This window comes from Haliotis asinina, chromosome 3 (assembly GCF_037392515.1).
Source record: "Haliotis asinina isolate JCU_RB_2024 chromosome 3, JCU_Hal_asi_v2, whole genome shotgun sequence".
Lineage (NCBI taxonomy): Eukaryota > Metazoa > Mollusca > Gastropoda > Lepetellida > Haliotidae > Haliotis > Haliotis asinina.
The window spans coordinates 10,406,942-10,428,851 of record NC_090282.1 but is presented as its reverse complement, the minus strand read 5'-3'; the positions used below and the strand labels follow the sequence as shown (position 1 = coordinate 10,428,851).

General features: G+C 41.5%; 1 protein-coding gene across 1 annotated transcript; it reads right to left on the bottom strand.

Annotated features, from left to right (window-relative positions):
* Positions 1-182: 182 nt before the first annotated feature.
* Positions 183-21,805, bottom strand: LOC137279208 (sialin-like). The gene is made up of 10 exons (XM_067811709.1): positions 21,624-21,805; positions 7,552-7,763; positions 6,663-6,896; positions 5,636-5,723; positions 4,370-4,590; positions 3,825-3,974; positions 3,241-3,373; positions 2,481-2,636; positions 1,893-1,978; positions 183-1,312 (listed from the first exon to the last, which is right to left on the bottom strand). The coding sequence occupies exons 1-10, from the start codon at positions 21,682-21,684 to the stop codon at positions 1,076-1,078; spliced, it is 1,578 nt and encodes a 525-aa protein (XP_067667810.1). The 5' UTR covers positions 21,685-21,805; the 3' UTR covers positions 183-1,075.
* Between the last annotated feature and the right edge of the window lie 105 nt (positions 21,806-21,910).

The window sequence follows — 21,910 nt, the reverse complement described above, 5'->3', positions numbered from 1 at the left end:
AATGGTTGTCTGTTATCTCACAATCCATTCTATTCCATTCCGTCAAGCCTCGCTGGATTACGGTGAATCAGTATCATACTGCCTCTAAAAGTGTACTTGTGTTTTATACCGCCATTGTGATGCAGTTGTATTGATTCACGAAGTGAATCAGTTATAAAATACAGCTGTTGAATGATATAACATTTCTTTGTTACTGTTTGGTTTCATGTTTCACACCTACGTTTTTTATTTTCATGTAAACCAAAGTCTTCCATAATAGCGGCCATTACATAATGGCACATGTATATACATCGACATCATCAGAAATCCAACATATCATGATGTAAATGGCATCATATCAGACGTAGGAAATGATAAACGAATTTAGAAGGTGAGATTTCGCTGTCTTGGGTAATCCATGATTTTGGCGTGGAACTGCGATGGTAGCTGTTTCGGTGAGTCGTGGCGTATAACGTCTGAAATAATGATCCGACTGTGATCATTTATAGCTCATCATTTATAGATCATCGATGCTCACATCGTAGATCACTGGATTGTCTGGTCCAGACGCGATATTTACAGACCGTCGCCATATAGCGAGAATGGTGCTCAGTGAGGCGTTAAACATCAAACCAGCCAACTTATGGAATAGACAACCCAAGCTGCCTGTAAGGCTGAGTCACAGTCCCGTCTCAAGCTACCGGTACCCATTCACTGTCGAGTGAAGACTCGCACATGTAGAACTTTTTCAAAGAGACACAAGAAGCTACATGTGCGTGAGTGTGGGGCAGGAACCTTTCAAACTCGTCACCACAGTCAATCATCAAACACGTTTTGTCAACACGTTCTCTAAACGAGGTCCCATATTAGGAATCTACACGACCACAAGGCACTACTAATTCCAGGTTGTATCTGACCAATATTAAGTGTCCATACGAACATCTATAATATTCAAAAAGTAAGCCCTGGTCCCAATCGATACTGTACTATTATGGCCACATGGAAAAGCAAGTTTGTGCAAAAGCGCTCAAATCTGTTCCTGGTAAAGGGTTGTGAACGACACTGACCAAAGTCCATCAAGGAACAATTACACATCTCAGGAACGGTCAAGCGGTCCTTTCACTGCCCCGCCCTTGTCCATGCTTTCCTCGATGCCAGAGTCTCTGTCATCATCCCTTTCCAGATCCACCACACGGGGTAGCTGTACCCCTTTCGTCGCCACTATCGACCACACCTGTTCCTCACCTTGCGCAAAAACCACGAACAGCATCCCCCCGATGAAGAACAATCCTGCCGTGATAAAGAATACTATCCGCCATTGTGAAGCTGTTGCCTGAAATGCAATACAGTCAGGGTACATTAGTATGGCTGTATCTTTTTCTGTGTTTCTCTCTTTCTTTGTTTGTGTGTGTGTGTGTGTGAGAGAGAGAGAGTGTGTATGTGTGTGTGAGTGTGAGTGAGTGAGTGAGTGAGTGTGTGTGTGTGTGAGAGAGAGAGAGTGTGTGTGTGTATGTGTGAGTGAGTGAGTGAGTGAGTGAGTGAGTGTGTGTGTGTGTGTGTGTGTGTGTGTGTGTGTGTGTGTGTGTGTGTGTGTGTGTGTGTGTGTGTGAACTGTATATGTGTTATGGTTATTTAACGACTCACATTTATTCTTGACGACCTGATGTAAATAATAAAAATATAAAATATCGCGGTAATACAAGACGATGTATGTAAAAGATATTACGGACCAGTTCAAGAAGGTTTTGCATCCCCACGGTTAACGTAAAAGGTTTATGTGGAAAGTGTGGCGAATGGTGTCCCGCCCGCTCATATCAGTGTTCATGCCGTCAACCCTTTGTCTGCCCCGTTACTTGGCGTCGTGATGTAACATATACCTTAGCATAAGACATCATATACCTTTATATACTTACATTGTTGTTGGTGAGAGCGCCGACTATACTTGGGCCAATAAAACCAGTTGTTGTGCCAAATGAATTTGTGATACCCATGAGAATACCTACAATACAAAAGGGTTGACCCTTTAAATGCACAGCAAAGATTATAGTCAAACGACACTCGCTAACGCTGAAATAAATGAATTTCGGCAGTCCCATGGCCTAGTTAATATGATTTGTCTCCCTTACCCATTATGACAACGTTAGGTTGATGTTGAAATGCATATTAATTGTAGAATTTGAAGTATGACTCCTCATCTCGTACCATTTTTAGGCCATTGCTTGTTTTAGAACGAAGATTGTTTTTTTTTAAACAAAAGGAAAAGAAAAGAAAAAACGGTTGAAAATCATGAAACGATCCTCTCCCCCGTCCATATACGCCCTTCTGTCCTTCCTCCCTTGTATTCCTCCATGGCTATTCACTCACTGTTTCGGGTCCTTATTCCTATTTCGAATACTGTTGTTTCACGCCCAATAGAAGAACAACCACGTTGTTTATTTCTGTTATATAATCTTTCCCCATTCTTTCCCCACGAAAGTTGTCTACAACCCGCTCTACATTACCTGCAAAATGTGGAGCAATATCGAGATGGTTGACGCTATATCCCGCCATGGTGAATCCTGTTAACCCGATTCCGACACATAATAGTGCCACTGTCAACATCGGGTGGCATCCTGAGTAACCGATCCCAACCATGACAACCGCCGGCAGCATCAACCCTGTCAACACACAGGTACGACATTGTTCACAATCGCTGCATCAGATCACCATATTAGGAAGTTGTTGATGAAATTTAATCCCAAATTTCATCGACAGATCATCATCCATTACATATTATTTGAATCAGTCACCATACTGAAGTCACCAATGCGTTGCTTGTTTGCTTGCGCCAGAATCACAATATTCTAACTAAATGTCGGCGGGTAATAAATAATCAAGTCTTGAACAGAAAATCTGATGATTGATGTTATGAGCACCGATGCGCGCCGTCATAAATCCATGCTACAATCATTACTGAGTCAGGTCAGTGTCTCCCACTAATCTGACCACATTCTCTAGGCCAATTCAGAGAATGGACGCCGGACCTCAGGTGTGTGTGTGCGTGCGTGCGTGCGTGTGTGTGTGAGAGAGACTTGTATAATTATTATCTCACAAATGTACTCATATTCCCTGATATTATCTCAAATTTCTCACATATCTCAGATGTACTGATTTACACATTTACGCATGCGTCACATTTATTTCACATGCCTCATATTTACGTACATAGCTAAGATATTCATACGAAGTCACATCATGTACATACATTCATTGCTGCCTCACCTATGGAGTTCATCAGTTTCCGTGTGTTTTTAGTGGACAGGAATCCCCTTCGCCTGATAACATCGGCTACTTGACCACAGATGGTGTTGATGAGCCACAGGGTCACGTAGGGCAATGACGACAACAGGCCATTCTGCCATCAACGAAAACCTCTTACACAGGGTTTAAATACATGACCTTATTTTCCTAAAATGGGGAAAACATGCGATACCTGTTGACACTTAAAATGCCACAATTCCTTCAATAAGTAAATATTATAGACTTTCGAAAATCAGAAGGTACTAGTATATACTCTTGAAAACTGGTAAACCAGGCAAGACGAACAGACACTATCAAAATGGTACGAGGAGGAAGGGAGTCGGAGAAATACATGAAGGGAGGGTTTCTTTATTCCAGGAGTTTATCATTTCGCCTGCTGACCATATCAGCTTTGATCACTCTCGGTTAATAACGGTCAGTCAGCTTTCGAATTTTAAGTTATTTTCCCAAAATAAAATTTGTTTTGCTCAAGGCCGAATGTGGTGGTGTGGTGGAACACCAGACTTCGGCCTACAATACACACGGGCGGTGATTGTTGTACCCACCTGTTCAATATTAAACTTGAGCACCTGCTTCATGTACTGGGGAAGGCAGGACATGATGGTGAAGGAGCCCCAGTCCTGTGCGAAGTGGGCACCCACAATTGCCCACACAGCCTTAGACGAGAATATGTCCCTCCAAGGGGGAGGTATTTTCTGAGGAATGGACATGATTGACTGCAATAAGATCTCACGAACACTTCTACCGCGATGCATCGACAACAGAATATGTCTGACTATAGTGATTAAAGGTACTACTGTACAAATCATCCTGCAGACTGACATGCCCTCACAGCTAATTAGGCTTGAGGTAAGAGCCTGTGCAAGTCACGGTATACCGACTATAAATCGAAGCTCACAATTTCAATCACTGGATTGTATGGTCCAAACGTCATTATTTATATATAATGTTTGGAATATCAGAGGACGGATCCTAGTACAAGAATAAACAGGTGACTGATTGTTGCAACTGATTTGTTTGTACCTAAGTGGAAATTGTTACAGCAATATCAGGTGCCCTTCATATACGGCAAGCAGCATTGAACGCTTACATTGTGTTTCCTCCCAACTGAGTTCTCAATGTAAACTCTCTCTGATAAAGCGATGCGTGGGTGCTGTGCCGGTGAGTCGTGCACGAAGATGAACCACATTATTGACCACAGACATCCCACACCACCGAAAACGTAGAACACGGACGGCCAACCACCAGCAAACCCGTACTTGCACAGGTAACCCGTACCAAGCATTGCTACCACCGTACCTATCTGTGCACCTGTAAAATAACCAGTATCATCGTGATTATCATAAAGCAAACCCCCCCCCCCCCCCCCCCCCCTCAAAATATTGGCACTAATATCTTAGATGACGAGAAGCAGGTATTCATTATTTCAAAACATCGATAAGACACATAGTTTCCACTACCCATATCATCGTATCCCAGTCGCGTAGATCGATGCTCATGATTTTGATCACTGGCTTGTCTGGTAAAGACTCGATTTTTTACACCCCACCGCCATATGGCTGGAATACTGCTGAGTGCGCTGTAAAACTATACTCACTCACTCATTCTTCGTGGTCTGTGCGATGTCTCTCCTGTGGCTCCTTTCACGAAGCAACCTTTACTAGGATTAACCTTAACTCACATTCTTTAACACTGCACTAAGGTTACCCTAGGGACTTAAGATCACTTAGTGCTTTGTGAAAGGAGGCCCTGGGCTTCACCGCAAAAGTAACTTTCTAAAACACAGACTTTCCTCTTACACCAGCTGACACGTCATAACGCAGCTGAAGGTGGGTGAGCTGTCTCAAGTCCAAAGCTAGTTAGCTCCAGGTGCCTAGATCGATCCCTACTTGTGACCGGTGTAAAAACCTTCTCGTTAACCGTTACTTGCAGGCTCTTTAAGCGTTGTCACAACCGTAAACTACAGGCATTGTCATTGGAGTGAACGTCATTGGACAAAATATTGTGTCCCAGTTCACCCAACAGCAAATGGGTACCTTATGAGGATGAGTCCTGTGGTAATTCGCTGCGCTTAACACAGTGCATGAGAGAGTTGAGATGGTTAAAACAATACCCCCCAAAAGGCACCCGTCGAGGGAACACCTTGAGCACGCACTAGTTGCGTGGATATGTGCGCTATATATAAATATTCTATAATGAAGCGCTGGTTCAAATCCAGCGCCTTCACTCGGTGTCTCAAGATGTACGGTAGCAGACATTTGGTTACCCAATGGGGCTTCTCTTATTAAACTATGTACTTGATTGTTTCACACGAATGACCATTACTGCACGAATGCTTCTTATTTGTGCCACTTACCTGCGTAAGTATTAGTGATGAGTTTACTCCTCTCCAGTGGAGGCGCCCACTTCCCCCACAGTGAGTGCATCGCCGGGTATGCCACGCCCTGTAAGTATGAAGTATCCATGTGACCTATGTACCTTCGATACTTGTCAAGTACTGACGTTTTCGTATGTATCGCATATGCCCCATTACTAGTATTTCCTATTATTTCCTACAACGTGTTCTATTCATACCTGTCATGTGTCTCGAAAACGAGTTGAAATGTCCTGTACACACATTGAATCGCCCTCGCGAAGTCGTGTTCTTGGCATTTACGAAAAAGAAACAGGTCCTGCAACCCTTGGAATATGTCCTGTACCCCCAGGAATATGCTTTTATTTAAGTCTACGAAACAGGCTGTGCACCAACATGGAATATTTCTTCTAATTAAAGGAAACAGGTCTGAAACTCACCTGGAATATGCCTTCAAAGTACAAGAAACAAGTCCTGTACCCACCTGGAATATGCCTTGAAAGTACAAGAAACAGGTCCTGTACCAGCCTGGAATATACCTTCAAAGTACAAGAAACAGGCCCGGTACTCACCTAGAATATACCAGATCCTTCAAAGTACAAGAAACAGGTCCTGTACCAGCCTGGAATATACCTTCAAAGTACAAGAAACAGGCCCGGTACTCACCTAGAATATATCAGATCCTTCAAAGTACAAGAAACAGGTCCTGTACCCCCTTGGAATATACCTTCAAAGTACAAGAAACAGGTCCGGTACCCACCTTGAATGTACCTTCAAAGTACAAGAAATAGGTGCGGTACCCACCTTGAATATACCAGATCCTTCAAAGTACAAGAAACAGGTCCGGTACCCACCTTGAATATACCTTCAAAGTACAAGAAACAGGTCCGGTACCCCCTTGGAATATACCTTCAAAGTACAAGAAACATGTCCGGTACCCACCTTGAATGTACCTTCAAAGTACAAGAAACAGGTCCTCTACCAGCCTGGAATATACCTTCAAAGTACAAGAAACAGGTCCGGTACCCACCTGGAATATACCCTGTACAACTCTGATGACGACAATCCATACGATGTGGAACCTGACGGCGATGGGGATGAGGAGTGAGAGGAGGGAGGGGACGAGTATTCCAGCTCCGAATAACAACTTTCCTCCAAACCTCTCCGCCAGCCATCCCCCCGGGAGCTGCGTGAGACAGTAGCCGTAGTAGAACGCCCCCAGCACGTACCCCTGCGTCTGTTCGTCCCACAGGAACTCACCACGCTGGAACATGAGGAAATGCAATTGTCTCAATATTAGTGTCATGGTGAAAGCAGAGGTAAAGCAAGGTGCATGTAGTCCAGACGTCCTTAGATTGTAAAAGCTGTTGACGCACGATCTTGTGTCCCTTGGGAGTGGCATGATTCGCTGATAAGGGTTCGATGATGGCCCTCAGTTACTACCAGTGCTTGTTGTCTTCAAGCACTGCATCACTTCTGACTTTCTTCCGGTTAATATACATTCTGAGTAAAAAAGTTCACAGACGGTTCGCATTATTTCGTCCTAAACCAAACTCACTCACTAACTCGAAGACCCCATACAGTCTCCAACTAAATCGCACTGGTTCACTCTGTGAAGCCAAAACCAGACTAGAGGTAATGTTCAAAATGTTCTTTACATAACCTTTCACATGTAATCCAACAAGGACATGGCGTTCATATGCCTCGGGATCTATCTGTAGTTAACATAGTATACTAACCGAGTTCACGTGTATGTCTGTATAAGATAATCAGTAAAGATGATGGCCACCTTATCTGGTTTAATCTCGAAAGGCTCGTTATTTCTAATAAACGGAGATGAGAGACACATTCCATTTTAAAGCTATGTTATCAAGGTCAACCACCTGTCTCTTCATCCCGTATTAAAAAACATGTATTACCTCTGGTTCTGGATTGCTGGACGTATTTCTGTTAGAGTTGCCAGGACATTCGTCATCAAAGGAACTGTTCTGTCGAAGTTCGCTTGATGCGTTCACCATGGCAACCAGTGCCACACTCAGATTAACTCGAATAGCGAACAGGTTGATAAACCCCAGGAAGGACCATATTGCCAAAACATGGCGGGCGGCCACAGTCTTGCATACCAACGAACCTGCAAGTAGAAATATTGGTTTGAAGTTATATACCCACAAAAGTTAAAAGATGACACTTGTCACCGCGTCTGGCATTTGGAATTAAAGGGGCAACACGAGGATTGGTGGGTTGTCATTATGCGGGCGTGTGATTGGGTAACGTATACATATTAAACTAGGATATGGTATCTCCGCAAGCATATAACCTAAAACAGCACACCTATTAAATTTAGGGATAGCATGACAGTTTCACTGCTTGAGTGAGTGACTGAGTGACATAGTAACTTTCGTTTAAGTCTCCTTTTGATTATATTTCAGTTATGTACGTCATGGGTGAGGACAAAGGATCAGAGACGTTCATAATAATGTATAAACAAACCAAACCGGTGTGAATCTGAGATTCGAACCGGTGATCAGCATATTTAATCTTTCAGGAAGGAACGCAACTAACACTGGCAGATGGACTGAGCATGTGTGTGCTGTTGGATGGGTATATTAAGATAACAGGCCTTCATGTCATTGCGAGGATTAGAAGATTTTATAATATATATAATATATATATATGACCCCCGACCTGAAACGCTTCACAGTACAATATGTATCTAGACAATATTGTACTGTGAAGCGTTTCAAGTCGGGGGCCATCTCAAAGTGTTTATATTTTAAAAACAAATCGTTAATCCTAAAAAAATTCTTTAATTCTAAACAAAAACATCATGTTTTTCTTTCACACAATCAAGCAACACTAGCGTGTCGCACTGTTTGTATATCAATAGAGGATGTATCAGTATGTAAGGCAAAATACAGAAGCATCCATAACCCGCTGTATCACATGATACAGGTCGCTTTGGTGGTGATACGGTGTCCAGTCCACAACTCATAGATAAAAGGAATCAGGTGATCCCAAGCGACAACGTTCCCGTGACGAGTGTCATGGGCGACCCCGGTCGGCTTATTGACTCCTGCGCGTTTCCACACCTTGGCCTCCTTTCACACAGCACTGTCTTCATGCAGTGTTAAAGAATAGGAGTTCATGTTAACCTTAGTAGAGGCTGCTTCGTGAAAGGATCCCAGGGTTTCCTTAAACAAGGTACTAAGATGATCGTAAGTCCCTAAGGTAACCTTGGTGCAATGTTAAAGAATTAGAGATAAGGTTAACATAAGTAAAGGCTGCTTCGTGAAAGGAGCCCCTGACTCACAAACTGGCACATTCAGGCAAATGACTTGAAATGTGCCTCTCTCTATTCAGCGAATGGGTGCCCGGTAGGATGTGATACTAATGTGTCTGTGAACCTTCCAGTTCCTGACAGACAGTTTGGTGGTGTACTGAGAATGAAAGTCGAGCACATTCAACGGAGTAATAATCCAGATCACATCGACCCCTTTCATCCGTTGTCCCTAGGCTTTCAATGGGATGCACCGTAATACTATGTGCTGGGAATGTCACTTCAAAGCAGGACATTAACACTAATTCGAATGTTTACTGAAAAGGCGCATTCATACTTCCAAAATCAATGTTCGACTGCTTACCATTAAAATAAGAACAAATATGATCAGAAATAAAAGCACACCGCACCTAACCCACACACAATACCATTCATTTACTGCACATATTACAATTTAAGAAATGATACAGCATACGGTTGTTCCAGTGAAGATGCGCAATGCTCACGCAGAAAATATGGCATTTAGATAATTTCTTCATCCCTATATTCAAACAAAATCATTGTAATGCTAAAATCTTCTTGAAGTATGAAAATTAGATCACTGTAAATATTTCGCATACAGTGAATGAGTTATTCACGGCTCTGTAATAGTCTCTACCCTATAATGTATAACAGACAAACTGTAATGCACCTGAGCCAAAATGACCACTCTTCTCTGATGCGAGAGAAGCGTTTTGCTGTGTTGCTTAACTCACTTGCATTACAGATGCTTGTCTGCAGATAACGTATAGAATTCTCCAGGTAGAATTTTATTTCGTTTATATGACGTCTTCTTGTGAAACATTGTACGTTCAGGTAGAATATCGTTAGTTGTCTACAGGTTCCATAAATAACTACTCTTTTTCATTCACACATTTACATTTTTGGTGTTGTCCGTTTAATGGAGGCTATTACTAACAACGAATGGCAGTGAGTAGTCAAGTCACAGTGACAACGGGAACGAACAGTTTTGTGTTTCAATGAGGAATGTAAGTAATGATGTTACTGTTTATATTAGTTAACATGTGTAAAATACATCGCATAAGACCAGTTTCAAAGTCTTATTACCATCCTTTCAGGTTTTCTGAAATAATATCAGCCTAATCGGGATTCAGCCTTCTGACTGTGTTACCTGGTACTCCATTCCGATTCGGGTAAGTACATGCGGGTACTCGATTCTATTTTTTCTTACTCGTCCCAGCCCGACACAATTACAGTCTGGTCAAGAAATACTTAGCAGCTTACCACCGGGCTCCCTCATCGACTGAACAGAGATCATAATAGTCAACCCAGTCATTAAATGTAATCAAACATGACATGAAGCACGGGGGTTACCGAACAGCATTTCTTTAACGATAAGCCATTCTACAATCACAGAGGCATATGTTCACTTTGTTCCTAATCCTGCGGTTGTCAGAGTTTAAATGCTATGGTTACAAGTTTAATGTGAAATCAAGAAGAAATCCAACTGTCCACTAGAGATGCTGTGAGAAAGGTCGTCCGCCAACCATAAACACTTCCATCAACCTTGTTAGAGAATACAGGAAGATCAACAACCATAAACACTTCCATCACCTTGTTAGAAAACACAGGAACATCCACAACCATAAACACTTCCATCAACCTTGTTAGAGAATACAGGAACATCCACAACCATAAACACTGCCATCAACCTTGTTAGAGAATACAGGAACATCCACAACCATAAACACTGCCATCAACCTTGTTAGAGAATAATACTTCAGCCATATCGTGACACATCTGTAAATAAGCTACGATACGAATACAAGGGGGAGAATTACATAAATAGAACAAAGGGCCTAACAAAAAGGAACAAAACACGGAACTTCACATGAAGATGAAAATGACAGCGAGAAATGAGATTGCCCAAATCCGTCAAAACCAAACATGAATGTGGTTTTAATGGGTAAGCATGTCAAAACGAATCCTATTTCTGGAAACAATTATAGACGTTTGTGAATTAACATTATATAAACAATATTTAGTTATTACATGCCTTGGGCTGGCTGGAAAATATTACCGAGGATGGGGCTAGTAGAATATGATACACACTTTTAAGCATTTTCACCTTGCTCCAAAAGCAAACTTGTTGGGTAAAGCCGGTTCCGCTCATACTGTGTGTAGGGTCTCGAGTTGGAGGAGCGTAGTGTAAATACGACTGTGAAGAATCGATGAGACACCTATCAGTCTCACATCTACTCATTAGTGGCGGTTATCTCATATAAGTAGGGTTATTCTAGATATGACATGGGTAATTCAGCGCTCCTTGACTCCATTTTGAATGATTGACATCTGTATCGACAAGAAGTGCTAAAAATAGTATTCTGGTCACTAATGCCGTAGTAAACATCAGTGAACAATCTGTGAATCCGGGGCTAAACTGTAAAATTGTTTTTAAAAAAATCAATGTGCGTATTTCATTTAATTTCACTGATAAGTATGATAACGAATGGTGACAGTCATAAGTTTAATACTGATTGTCCTATCACAAGATACAGGTACGTTCAGTACAGTGGCGTTCCCATCAGTACCTGGTGAATTCTGGGCCTCCTTTTACAACGCCATTATTAAGTCACTAAGGTTATCATAGTGTAATGTTAAAGAATGGCTGTTATGGTTAACCTTAGTAAAGACTGCTTCGTAAACGGAACCCCAACCTGTGTTCAGTATCACTTCGCCTGCTCGGCGTGTACTGAATCTGTCAAGTAAAATTCCTCCGTTCATCCGCAACTAGTTTGAGAAATTGAGCAAGTGATAGTGTCTTGTGTTCACGTACATGTAGACTCAGAGATCCGAAAGGCTATGGCAAGACATGGGTGTTTGAATTATGAAGGACGTCACAATGGTACCAACTGTGTATTGTGATCTTGTAATTTAAAATAACTACCTTTGTGAGCTGTTGATGGGGGGGGGGGGGGGGGGGGGGAGGTGACGTTGAAGAATTTGGACGTTTTATGGATTTGCTGCCATATTCCCTTGAGCTGAAGTCAGATCTACGTGTGTGGAATATTGCTCCTCACATCATCATACACCATCACTCCCCTTCGACACTAAGGGTGCGTTGCAAGCAGGAAAACGCTTACAGTATGCAAATGAATCGCTTGTTTGGGGCTTGCAACGGGTCGAAGCATTTCCCACTCTTCCAGAAATGGCGGAGCCCTAATAAAATCTAATTGGAAAAAATCTCGATGACGAGTGATGAATTTATAATTGTTGATGACTACACTGAAACTGTGGAAGAAACTGAGGATGATGGGATGTAAGCTGTCTTTGTCAATGAGCCAGTCGAACAATACTTGTTCAGCAGTCGAATTAAAATTTCCCTAAGCCGCCATCTTGGTTTGAGAACGAAACGACCTCATCCATCGATTGCTGCGATTGCAAACCGTTGTAAGGTGAATCGTTGTACATCGCTTGCAAGCGATTGATTGTTTGCAACGCACCCAATGTTTGCACTCCGGTGACAGGTGAATCGCTGTACATCGCTTGCAAGCGATTGGTTGTTTGCGACGCACCCTAAATCAGTCGACGTCGCTAGGCTGTCTTTAGTCTGACCATCTCAGCCAGCCCGACTGCACAAAGGCCACACTTATATTAACTATGAGCTTGTTGTGGGTGCGCTTCAGAATTTTTACACTGGTTTCACAAACGTCATTAGAGTCATCGTGAGCAATACATTTCCTACGACGAACCTCAGGACTTAATTGGTATTCTTTGGAAATAGAGATGTGAATTTCGCTAAGTGTTCCCAGGAGCTATCTCCCTTGCCACAAGTGCACACGCACGCGGATAATGACGCAAACGATAGACGTGGTTGAGAAATTGAATGGTTACCCTGGAATGAGCACAGACCTATGCTTACACTTGTTCACGACAGCAAGTGTGCTAACTCTGCATATGGTGAAGAACACTGCACCAACACTACCAGCAAGACAGCCTCAAGTTGTCACAATATTTCATCATTAGTTTGGTCATGTGTCCACAACTTCGCTGCTACTATCACTGTATACCAATCCTATTGGAACTCACATTCGAGACTGACTTGTGTTAATCCGGGACAAGCCGAATAACGACCCGTGTCCCTCTGGAAGAATTGCACATCAGCGCATGAACATCTAAAACTACTTTACAGAATAACGATATCTCTATCCGTGTTTGATTCCAATGTTTCACCGAAGCAATCGTACATTGCATTGCTGTTTTGATCTTTTACTTATTGATTTCAAAGAATTAAACCTATTTGATACAACTGAAAGAAGGATAAAGACGTAGTGGTTAAAGGCATATTATATGTTATTATATGTTCACTTTATATTTTCAACTATAAATATATCACAAACATATGACAAATATTAACTGTTCCGCTGAATATGCAGATAAAATATACAAGATCAGCTACATTGAATCGCAAGGAAGACCGTCAAGTTTGACTTCAACATATTCCTGAAACTGAACATTCGTGTAACCTGCCTGTGATGCCCCTGGTGGAATTTTTCAATGAAATCGTTGAAAATATCTGAATGACAAAAATTAGTCAGACTAAAATATCTCCAGGCATGTGAAACATAAGCCCAATGTTAAAGATTAAAGTTGGTTAGCTACATACAGATACTGGTAAACACATATAAGATGATCCACGACCTGACAAATGACCCCAATTTGCATACTTGGGAACGCCCCACAGAACGATCCACTCGAAACAAGAGGGAGACAGGTTGTCTGATAAATATCGAGAAGTTCATTTTCCTCGTGCGTCCCCGTGAATTGTTATAGCACACTCGATTTGGGAACAGGTACAATCCCAACGAATTGAATTAACACAGTATACTGAGCAAATATGTTTATGACCACCGATCCATTTCACGAAGCAAATGACATTTTCCTGTTTTTTTTTAAAAACAAAATTGTTGAATATCTAAAATGCTTGTCAATGCCCCAATCATCTATTTGTCTTCGTCTTAACTAAAGGTTGGCGTGGAATATCAGTATCTTGTGCCTTAAATTGCAGGCTTATCATTCGAAGGAATATGCGGTGTTGATTTCATGTCACGGTTAGCATGCATTGCACGTGCATAATCGTCAAGCTACCTGTAGCAGCCAAGTGTACTCACCCAATTCGTTGTACTGCCTCTCTTGTCACAAATGCGTTTAGTGCGCAGGATCATCTAATATGTGTCTAGCAGTAAATATTATTGTTTTGATAATTGTATTCCCATAAAATGTAGGAAACGCACGTACAATCTCAAAAACAAGCCCGCAACACAAGCACCTACACGAGGTAGCATATTTCTGTCACCTACGTTCTTCATATTTATATTCTTTATTGTAATATTATACGAGGAATATTATAATGACGTTGTACGTTCAAGGGGAATGATTCAACATTTTTTTCCTTCTATACTTCAGAATACTGATTTTCAAACACAAAATGGGGTCAAGCGTGCTTATTGCAGCTACGTTGTTCAGGGTATTTCAAGCTATATCACATTAAATTTTAAACAAAAAAATATACAGGATTTGTCAAGCAATTGAAGATATTTTCAAACAAAACAAGATAATTTGATGGTTATAACACAATATGGTTTTAGCTATTTAAGAAAAGCCAGCATGAAATTGTTTCAGAGGACGGCATCTTACATAGTGTTAGCATTAACAGTTCTTAAAAATCGAAATACAATATGAAAATATTAGATATGGTACAGATTTTTTGTCGGTCGACTTTACAATATTTACGGTACTGCACGCGAGACTATAAAAACGTCTTGTAAAATATAGTATGGTACGTTAAATAGTACAAATTACCTTTGAACAACAACTTCCTCCCGCGCGCTGCTTGTTCATACTGTGCATCACTGTTCGTGAACTCGTCTACTAGTGCCGGTGCCATTAGTGTTCACCAGCATGACACGTGTGCACAAATATTTTCAAGTAGGGGACATTTGGTGCGGAATTGAGGGTTGATGTGTTCCGCTTCCAGTACTTGGAAAAATCGACGGGCAAATAGGACTGAATTTGTGTTGTGTTGTAGTTTTAAGGCCAGACTGTACCCCTATATACATGGAATGGCCTTTGATTGCCAGGATATTTATTTTAGAAAATATAGGGTTACTAAAGAAGTCTATGGGAACACGTTTGGTGTCGTGTAGCCTGAAGGCGTGCTGAACACGATGAGAGTCCGGCTGTAATGTTTCCACTGTGATGATTTTACATTCAATCTAATTCAAATAAATATTTATATTTTGTTTTCGGTAGTATCAAGATATACTGCCCGATCAAATGGAGGTTGACAGGAACATTTATTCTAAACTGTTTCTAAACGCATCTATTACCTACGAACACTAGAAAAAACAGAAGATATATCTTTGAAGTATACGATACGATTCATACCCACAGATCAATGAAAAGCTTGCATGCGTTCTAATGTGTGTATAAACCTACATCCTCATTGGCAACGGACAAAACGGGAAAATGTAAAATCATCGTCTGGATTTGGCAATGTTTTCTCACACTTTTGTTGAAGAGTCTGTATATAGAGAAGGTAAACCTGGGTAGCGTTCATCGTGTAACTGACATGTAAATGACCCTAGCCAAACTTCACATATTCAGTCATACATCGCGAGTACCATGCTCCAAAGATCCCAGTGTATATAAAATTAACAATTCATACACAACACTAAATTCTCATATGCAACCATGCATTTTGGGAGCGTTTGATTTATCCCTCTTTCATAATCATTAACAGTATATTCACATAAAAAATTGAAATATTTTGAGCGCGATTAATGCAGTCAAACATTTATAATAAGTAAGTCTGAATCCTTATAAATTCAATTTCGATCTCTCTTTTTTCGTTCCGGCACGCTCGATATGTTTATTCAGATGATGCTTGCTCACATGATCGTCAGCACGTGGCAGGATTCTATTATTGTATTGAGAATGCTTTCGCTCGTTTGATACTAAATCTTTAACGAGTTTAATAAAAATGATATTTCACGGAAGCAAGTTTAGTATTCCGTTTATTACTCGCCAACAGAAATTGACAGAATCTGCCGCGAAATTCCCTACAGTGTGATCACTCTCGGCTTTCCGTGAGTCAAGCAAGGTCTAGTAAAATTGCGACATCGGCATTAGCATTGTGACGTCACAACTTTGAACCATTTTGACGTCATACTTCAAGCGGTATTACACTAGTGCAGTATTGCCGTAAAAATATACTACCGACAGAAAATACGGGAACCAAGAAATTGAATGTAGATGACTTTGACTGTGACAGGGTCCGTCATCGTGGCGTATCTCCCAAACGCAACATCCAATGACAATGGAATTTCGCATAATGCATGCCCAGCACGTGCTACACGTGCTACACGTGCATACAGAAGTTAACTCCTGTAAATGTACTGGAGAAGTCGCAATCACTAATGCAATAGAGATTGACACGTACTGACAGAAATGCCTCCGAGGCAGTATCTCGATGAAGCAACAAAATGGAGAATTGTGGGGATGATAGAGGGGGGGGGGGGGGGGGGGGGGACATCATTATGTGAAGTTGCCCGGCAGATGGGTAAATCAAAAAGTGTAATTTCACGTCTGTGGGATAAGTACCGTCAAACGGGTGGGGTTGCAACGAGACCTGGGCGTGGTAGACCAAAATCAACGACACCACGACAGGATCGTCTCATTACGTTAATTGCTCTACGCGAAAGGTTTAAAATCGGCCCCTGCCATCAATAGAGAATTCCGCACACTCACTGGAAGACGCATTTCAACCTCAACCGTTAAAAACTAACTCTATCAAGCTCGTCTGAAAGCAAGACGGCCTTTAAGGGTGTCACCCTTTCAGCTCACCATAAGCACCAAAGATTGGCATGGGCTAGGCAGCATCAGGGACGGGCTATGCGCCACTGGCGTTACACCATGTTCTCTGATGAGTCAAGGTTTTGCCTACGATTCACAGATTGCAGAAAACGTTGTTGGCGTCGGAGCGGGGAGCGATATGCCAGAGCAGCAATTCTTGACCATGATCGATATGGAGGTGGTATTGTCATGGTGTGGGGTGGGATTACACATGACAGACGATCAGATTTGGTCATCATTAACGGGGCCATGACTGGTCAGCGATACGTTGACCAAATATTGCGTCCTGTTGTGGCTCCATTGGCTAGAGTTATCGGCCGAAAATTTGTATTCCAAGATGATAATGCCAGACCACATCGGACCCGAATTGTCTCCGCTTATCTCCGACAAGAAGGTATCCAGAGATTGGACTGGCCCTCTAAGTCCCCAGACCTGTCCCCAATTGAACATCTCTGGGACGTTCTTGGTCGAAGGGTGTACGCGAGGGACCTAGGACCCGCCAGTATCTTCGTGACGAGTAATAAGCAATGATTATGACACTGCCCAAGCGCAAGGGTATAGATCTACATAGTATACACTAATAAATATTCATGCTTATTTCTCCCAGACAAAACGTAGTAAATGCATTTGGCAACGTTAAACATAACGTCATCATTTTCACTTTTCAGCACTCTGACAATTTCAAACATTTTTGCATTTTCGAGGAGAGTAAACGATAAATAACACTGACGTATTTTCTGGTACCTAGGACAAATAAATAATACACGATACTCGTCTTCAATGTCATGTGTACAAAAGGACATTTCCTATCAATAAATGATATTGTAGCTTCACTCCATCTCGATCATAAGCATGTGGGAACAGAGTTCTCTACTTTTTAACGTCAATATTCGATAAATATTTTTCGAAACAAAGAGTTTCCATATTATAGTGATAAAATCTGGTTTCACTTAAAGTTGACAACTGATGTTTCCACATTTGGTGATATATATCTGTAACCCTCTGTACAAATCCTCTCACAAACGCATCGCTACTGGAAACAAACTGAGCAACCCACACATAGCCAAAACCGAACCTAAACGGGGTATCTCTCAACAATTCTGCCCAATATTCACGATTAGGATTTACATTCAAACTGTCCAATATTATATATCAGAACAATGTATCTATTTGAGATACGTCTCAAAATCTTAATCCGTACAAGCCTTAAAACGTCCATAGGATATGAAGACAGCTCTTCATATAGAAATGATGACAGAGTTAACATTTTCACATATAGAATATGTTTCAGAAACTTGAAATATATCAATTCAGTGGCATCGGTTTCCATAACACCCCAAACCTCACAGCCATGGGAAAGAATGGGGTAAACAACTTATTGAAATAAGTGATATTGTACCTCGGGAGTATTATAAGCATCGATGTTAAATATGTTACATATAGAACCAACTGCCTTTTGACCCTGTTCCGACAAAGTTTTCTGAGCCAGAGAAAACCTTCCACCTAATGAAAATATTAAACCACGATACTTAACATTTCTGACAACCTAAAGATTTGAACAATTATGGGTCCAAGTTTCCGACTTTACCTGCCAACTCCTTAGCGAAAAATAACAATCTTAGGGGTTTTCTGCAGTACTAATACGACTCGTCAATCCCTGTTTTGAACAATAAACATACATCATGCCCAAACCATCTTGTGACACTTGTATTCTATTACTGAAGAGGACCATGTAGTTGACTAATAACATGAGGAGCAAACGCACATTACAAATAACAATACCCAGGTTGTCAACAGTAGATAAATCATCTACTGTATCATTAATAAATAAAGAAAACAATATTGGCGACAAATCTTTCCCGTCTAACAACAACTGACGTGGTAAAAAGCTGGAATGAACATTACCGGTTAGCTTTTCACAAGACGTCTTTATACATACTTTGGACAAGATTTAAAAAATTCGAACTAGCATAGTGCATATCGATTTACATAATCAAACGCTTTTCGATAATAAAAAAGACACACACAAAAAAATAATAACTTTCTTCTTAATTGCAGTACACGTGTTCTGGTTGTATTACTAGTACTTTTTATGTCATATTGATAGAAAACGTAATTTGAAAGCCAAAACGTGCCTCACTGTGACAACTAGCTCTGATGGCCTCTTAGGAAGGCGTTTGGGGGGGGGGGGGGGGGGGGGGGCATGTATATAAACATGGGCCATTTTTCGATTTTCCCTTCGTGCGGAAAAGGTGGGCATTTGCAACAATGGGTTCGGGTGTATATACAAGAACCCTAAGACCCAGAGAAAGGCAACAACCACAAGACGTTCATGTTCATTTTATTAATGCATATGTATAATTATATAAATTATTTAACTGCCACTGTCCTTCTCACTTATCAAAATGTGTAGAAAGTATCACCTAACCTGCGAATGAACCACCCTGCAATGCTTAACCTATTTTTATCTATTAGATGCTAAATAATCAAACATATGCAGAGCACACCTTTACCAGCATTGAATATAGTGGTTGGGGCACGATAGTTCGATACGGGTCCCTCCCATACCTTGAATGTTAGAATGTAAATTTATCATGCAATCTATTTCGACTCAAAACCCGTCAAAGTACACTATCCCTTACGCTTAGTCTCTGAAATTATATAATATACACCTGACTAGCGTATTGCACGTTGGTCAAAGTCATTGCATCAGTCTCAGGAGAGCCGTTCGGGCGCAGGCGAACATTCTGGCAATAACGGTGTGGTCAACACCTTGTTGGGCGTCTCCGACAGCTTTCTGCCTGTTTAGGTTTGCCCCATGTCATATTTTTCGTGTTATTGTAACCACTGTGTTGCTCACGTGTCGTGTATAGGTTGTTCTTAACCGCTAGTACGCACGTCCATTCCGTGTTGCGTCAGGAAAAGGCCGTTTTGGATTTTTGACTACATTTAGGCGATTCCTTAATTCCGGGAAAAGGGGACTGTACTTTTGTGAATTTTTATGCGATACTTTATGGTGCATATGGTTTCTTTTGAGGACTAGTTTCCATACATCCGGGGATATTGCCTGTTCTTATGAAGGCCGCGAACTTGTACCAAAGAACTCTTCCTGTCTGGCTGGGATACCCCTAAGACTGGCCTGGGGACAGTCTGATATCTAGCTGACACTCTAACCCCACATGTTAACTGAACAGTCCCTGAATACTACCTGGGATACACAAAGTCTCGTGGGACACCCATCTTCCACTATAGTTTCAATGTGTGGTAGCGAACAGGGCTGCACCTTAAACATAGATAATTTGATGAGGCCATATCCGCTTAAACAGTTCATGATTACGACCAACGCAGCAACGTACACGTGCATATATATAACACTGACAGTGTGTTTCCTGATTGGTATTCCCCAGTGTATGTGTCATGTTTGTTTAAATTAAATGTACAATAATTATTACTTCGCATTAACCTATATCTACTCATAAATACGGGACATTATCCAGGTCAAATTCATGGAGTTTAGTATATGCATAAAAATGAATTTTTAAGAAGATTTATATAGCATTTTTTATCAGTTTGAAATATCAAACATGGAGGCTGCAGAGAGGTGTGATATCGGTAACGGAGTGCATGATGTTCAGCCAGTTCACGATGACAGCTGCATGATGGCAGTCTTTATTCAGTGGTGTCTGAGTGAGGCAAACCTATACAAGTCCACGTCATCAGGATAGTCGTGTTGTGACCAACATTGGGTACTGGGGATTCATCCAAGAATCGCAACATAACGACATATACATGTTTGTTCCACGTATCTGTCAAATCTCTACATAAGGAATCAGATGTCGATGAGTATAAAATACTAGCAAGTGCAAATTGACATGTAAAACTGTTCTTGGATATCAACCATTAATTCGACTGTAATCCGAAAATGTAACGCTGCAACACAGACCGGTCATCCGTTAATACATACTGTAACATAACATTCACCCGTTAGTACACGCTGTAACACAACATTCACCCGTTAGTACACACTGTAACACAGAACAGTCATCCGTTAGCACACACTGTAACACAACATTCACCCGTTAATACACACTTTAACACAACATTCACCCGTTAGTACACCCTGTTTTCACAGATCAGTCATCCGTTAGTTCACACTGTTACACAACATTCATCCGTTAGTACACACTGTAACAGACCAGTCATCCGTTAGTACACACTGTAACAGACCAGTCATCCGTTAGTACACACTGTAACATAACATTCATCCGTTAGTACATACTGTAACACAACATTCACCCGTTAGTACACACTGTAACAGACCAGTCATCCGTAAGTACACACTGTAAAACAACATCCACCCGTTAGTACACACTGTAACACAACATTCACCCATTAATACACACTGTAACACACACACCCCAGTCACCCGTTAGCGCACACTGTAACGCACACCTGCCATCCGTTAGTACTCACTGGAACACACACAGACACCTGCCATCAGTTAGTGCATACTGTAACATATACACATCTGTCATCAGTTGGTATGCACTGTAACATACACACGAGTCACCAGTTAGTTTACACTGCAGCACACACCAGTCATCCGTTGGTTTACTCTGTAACACACACACACACACACACACACACACACACACACACACACACACACACACACTCTCACACACACTCACACACACACAATCACACAATCACACACCAGTCACCCGTTAGTACATACCGTAGCACACACACACCAATCATCCGTTGTTTACACCAGCACATGCGTTATCCGTCTCTTACCCGATTCTGCTTTATCGGAAGATATTTGTCTCTGAAGAAGAGGTGTACGTTCATCCTCCATGTTGAAAGACGCAAAGATCGCAACTATCCAAGTCGTGTAACGTCATTCCAGACATACATCGTTTCCGGTGCATTTAGCACTGTCATACGTTATCCGTCTGAACTTGGCCTACCCACGTGACAGATAAAGGCATCTCGAGACAGATAGTGGAAGACCCTTGTGACATGCGTGTGACAGCACCGGAGATCCGAGGTTTAACACTATCTCAGTGCGCGCGTGCGTGTGC

Bases quoted from the DNA above. Each gene is read 5' to 3' on its own strand.
- LOC137279208 (XM_067811709.1), bottom strand. From the start codon at position 21,684: ATGGAGGATGAACGTACACCTCTTCTTCAGAGACAAATATCTTCCGAT. The intron at 6,897-7,551 runs GTAATACATGTT...CTCATGTTCCAG, and splicing joins CCAGCAATCCAGAACCAGAG to CGTGGTGAGTTCCTGTGGGA. The intron at 5,724-6,662 runs GTGGGTACCGGA...TCATACTTACAG, and splicing joins TTGTACAGGGTATATTCCAG to GGCGTGGCATACCCGGCGAT.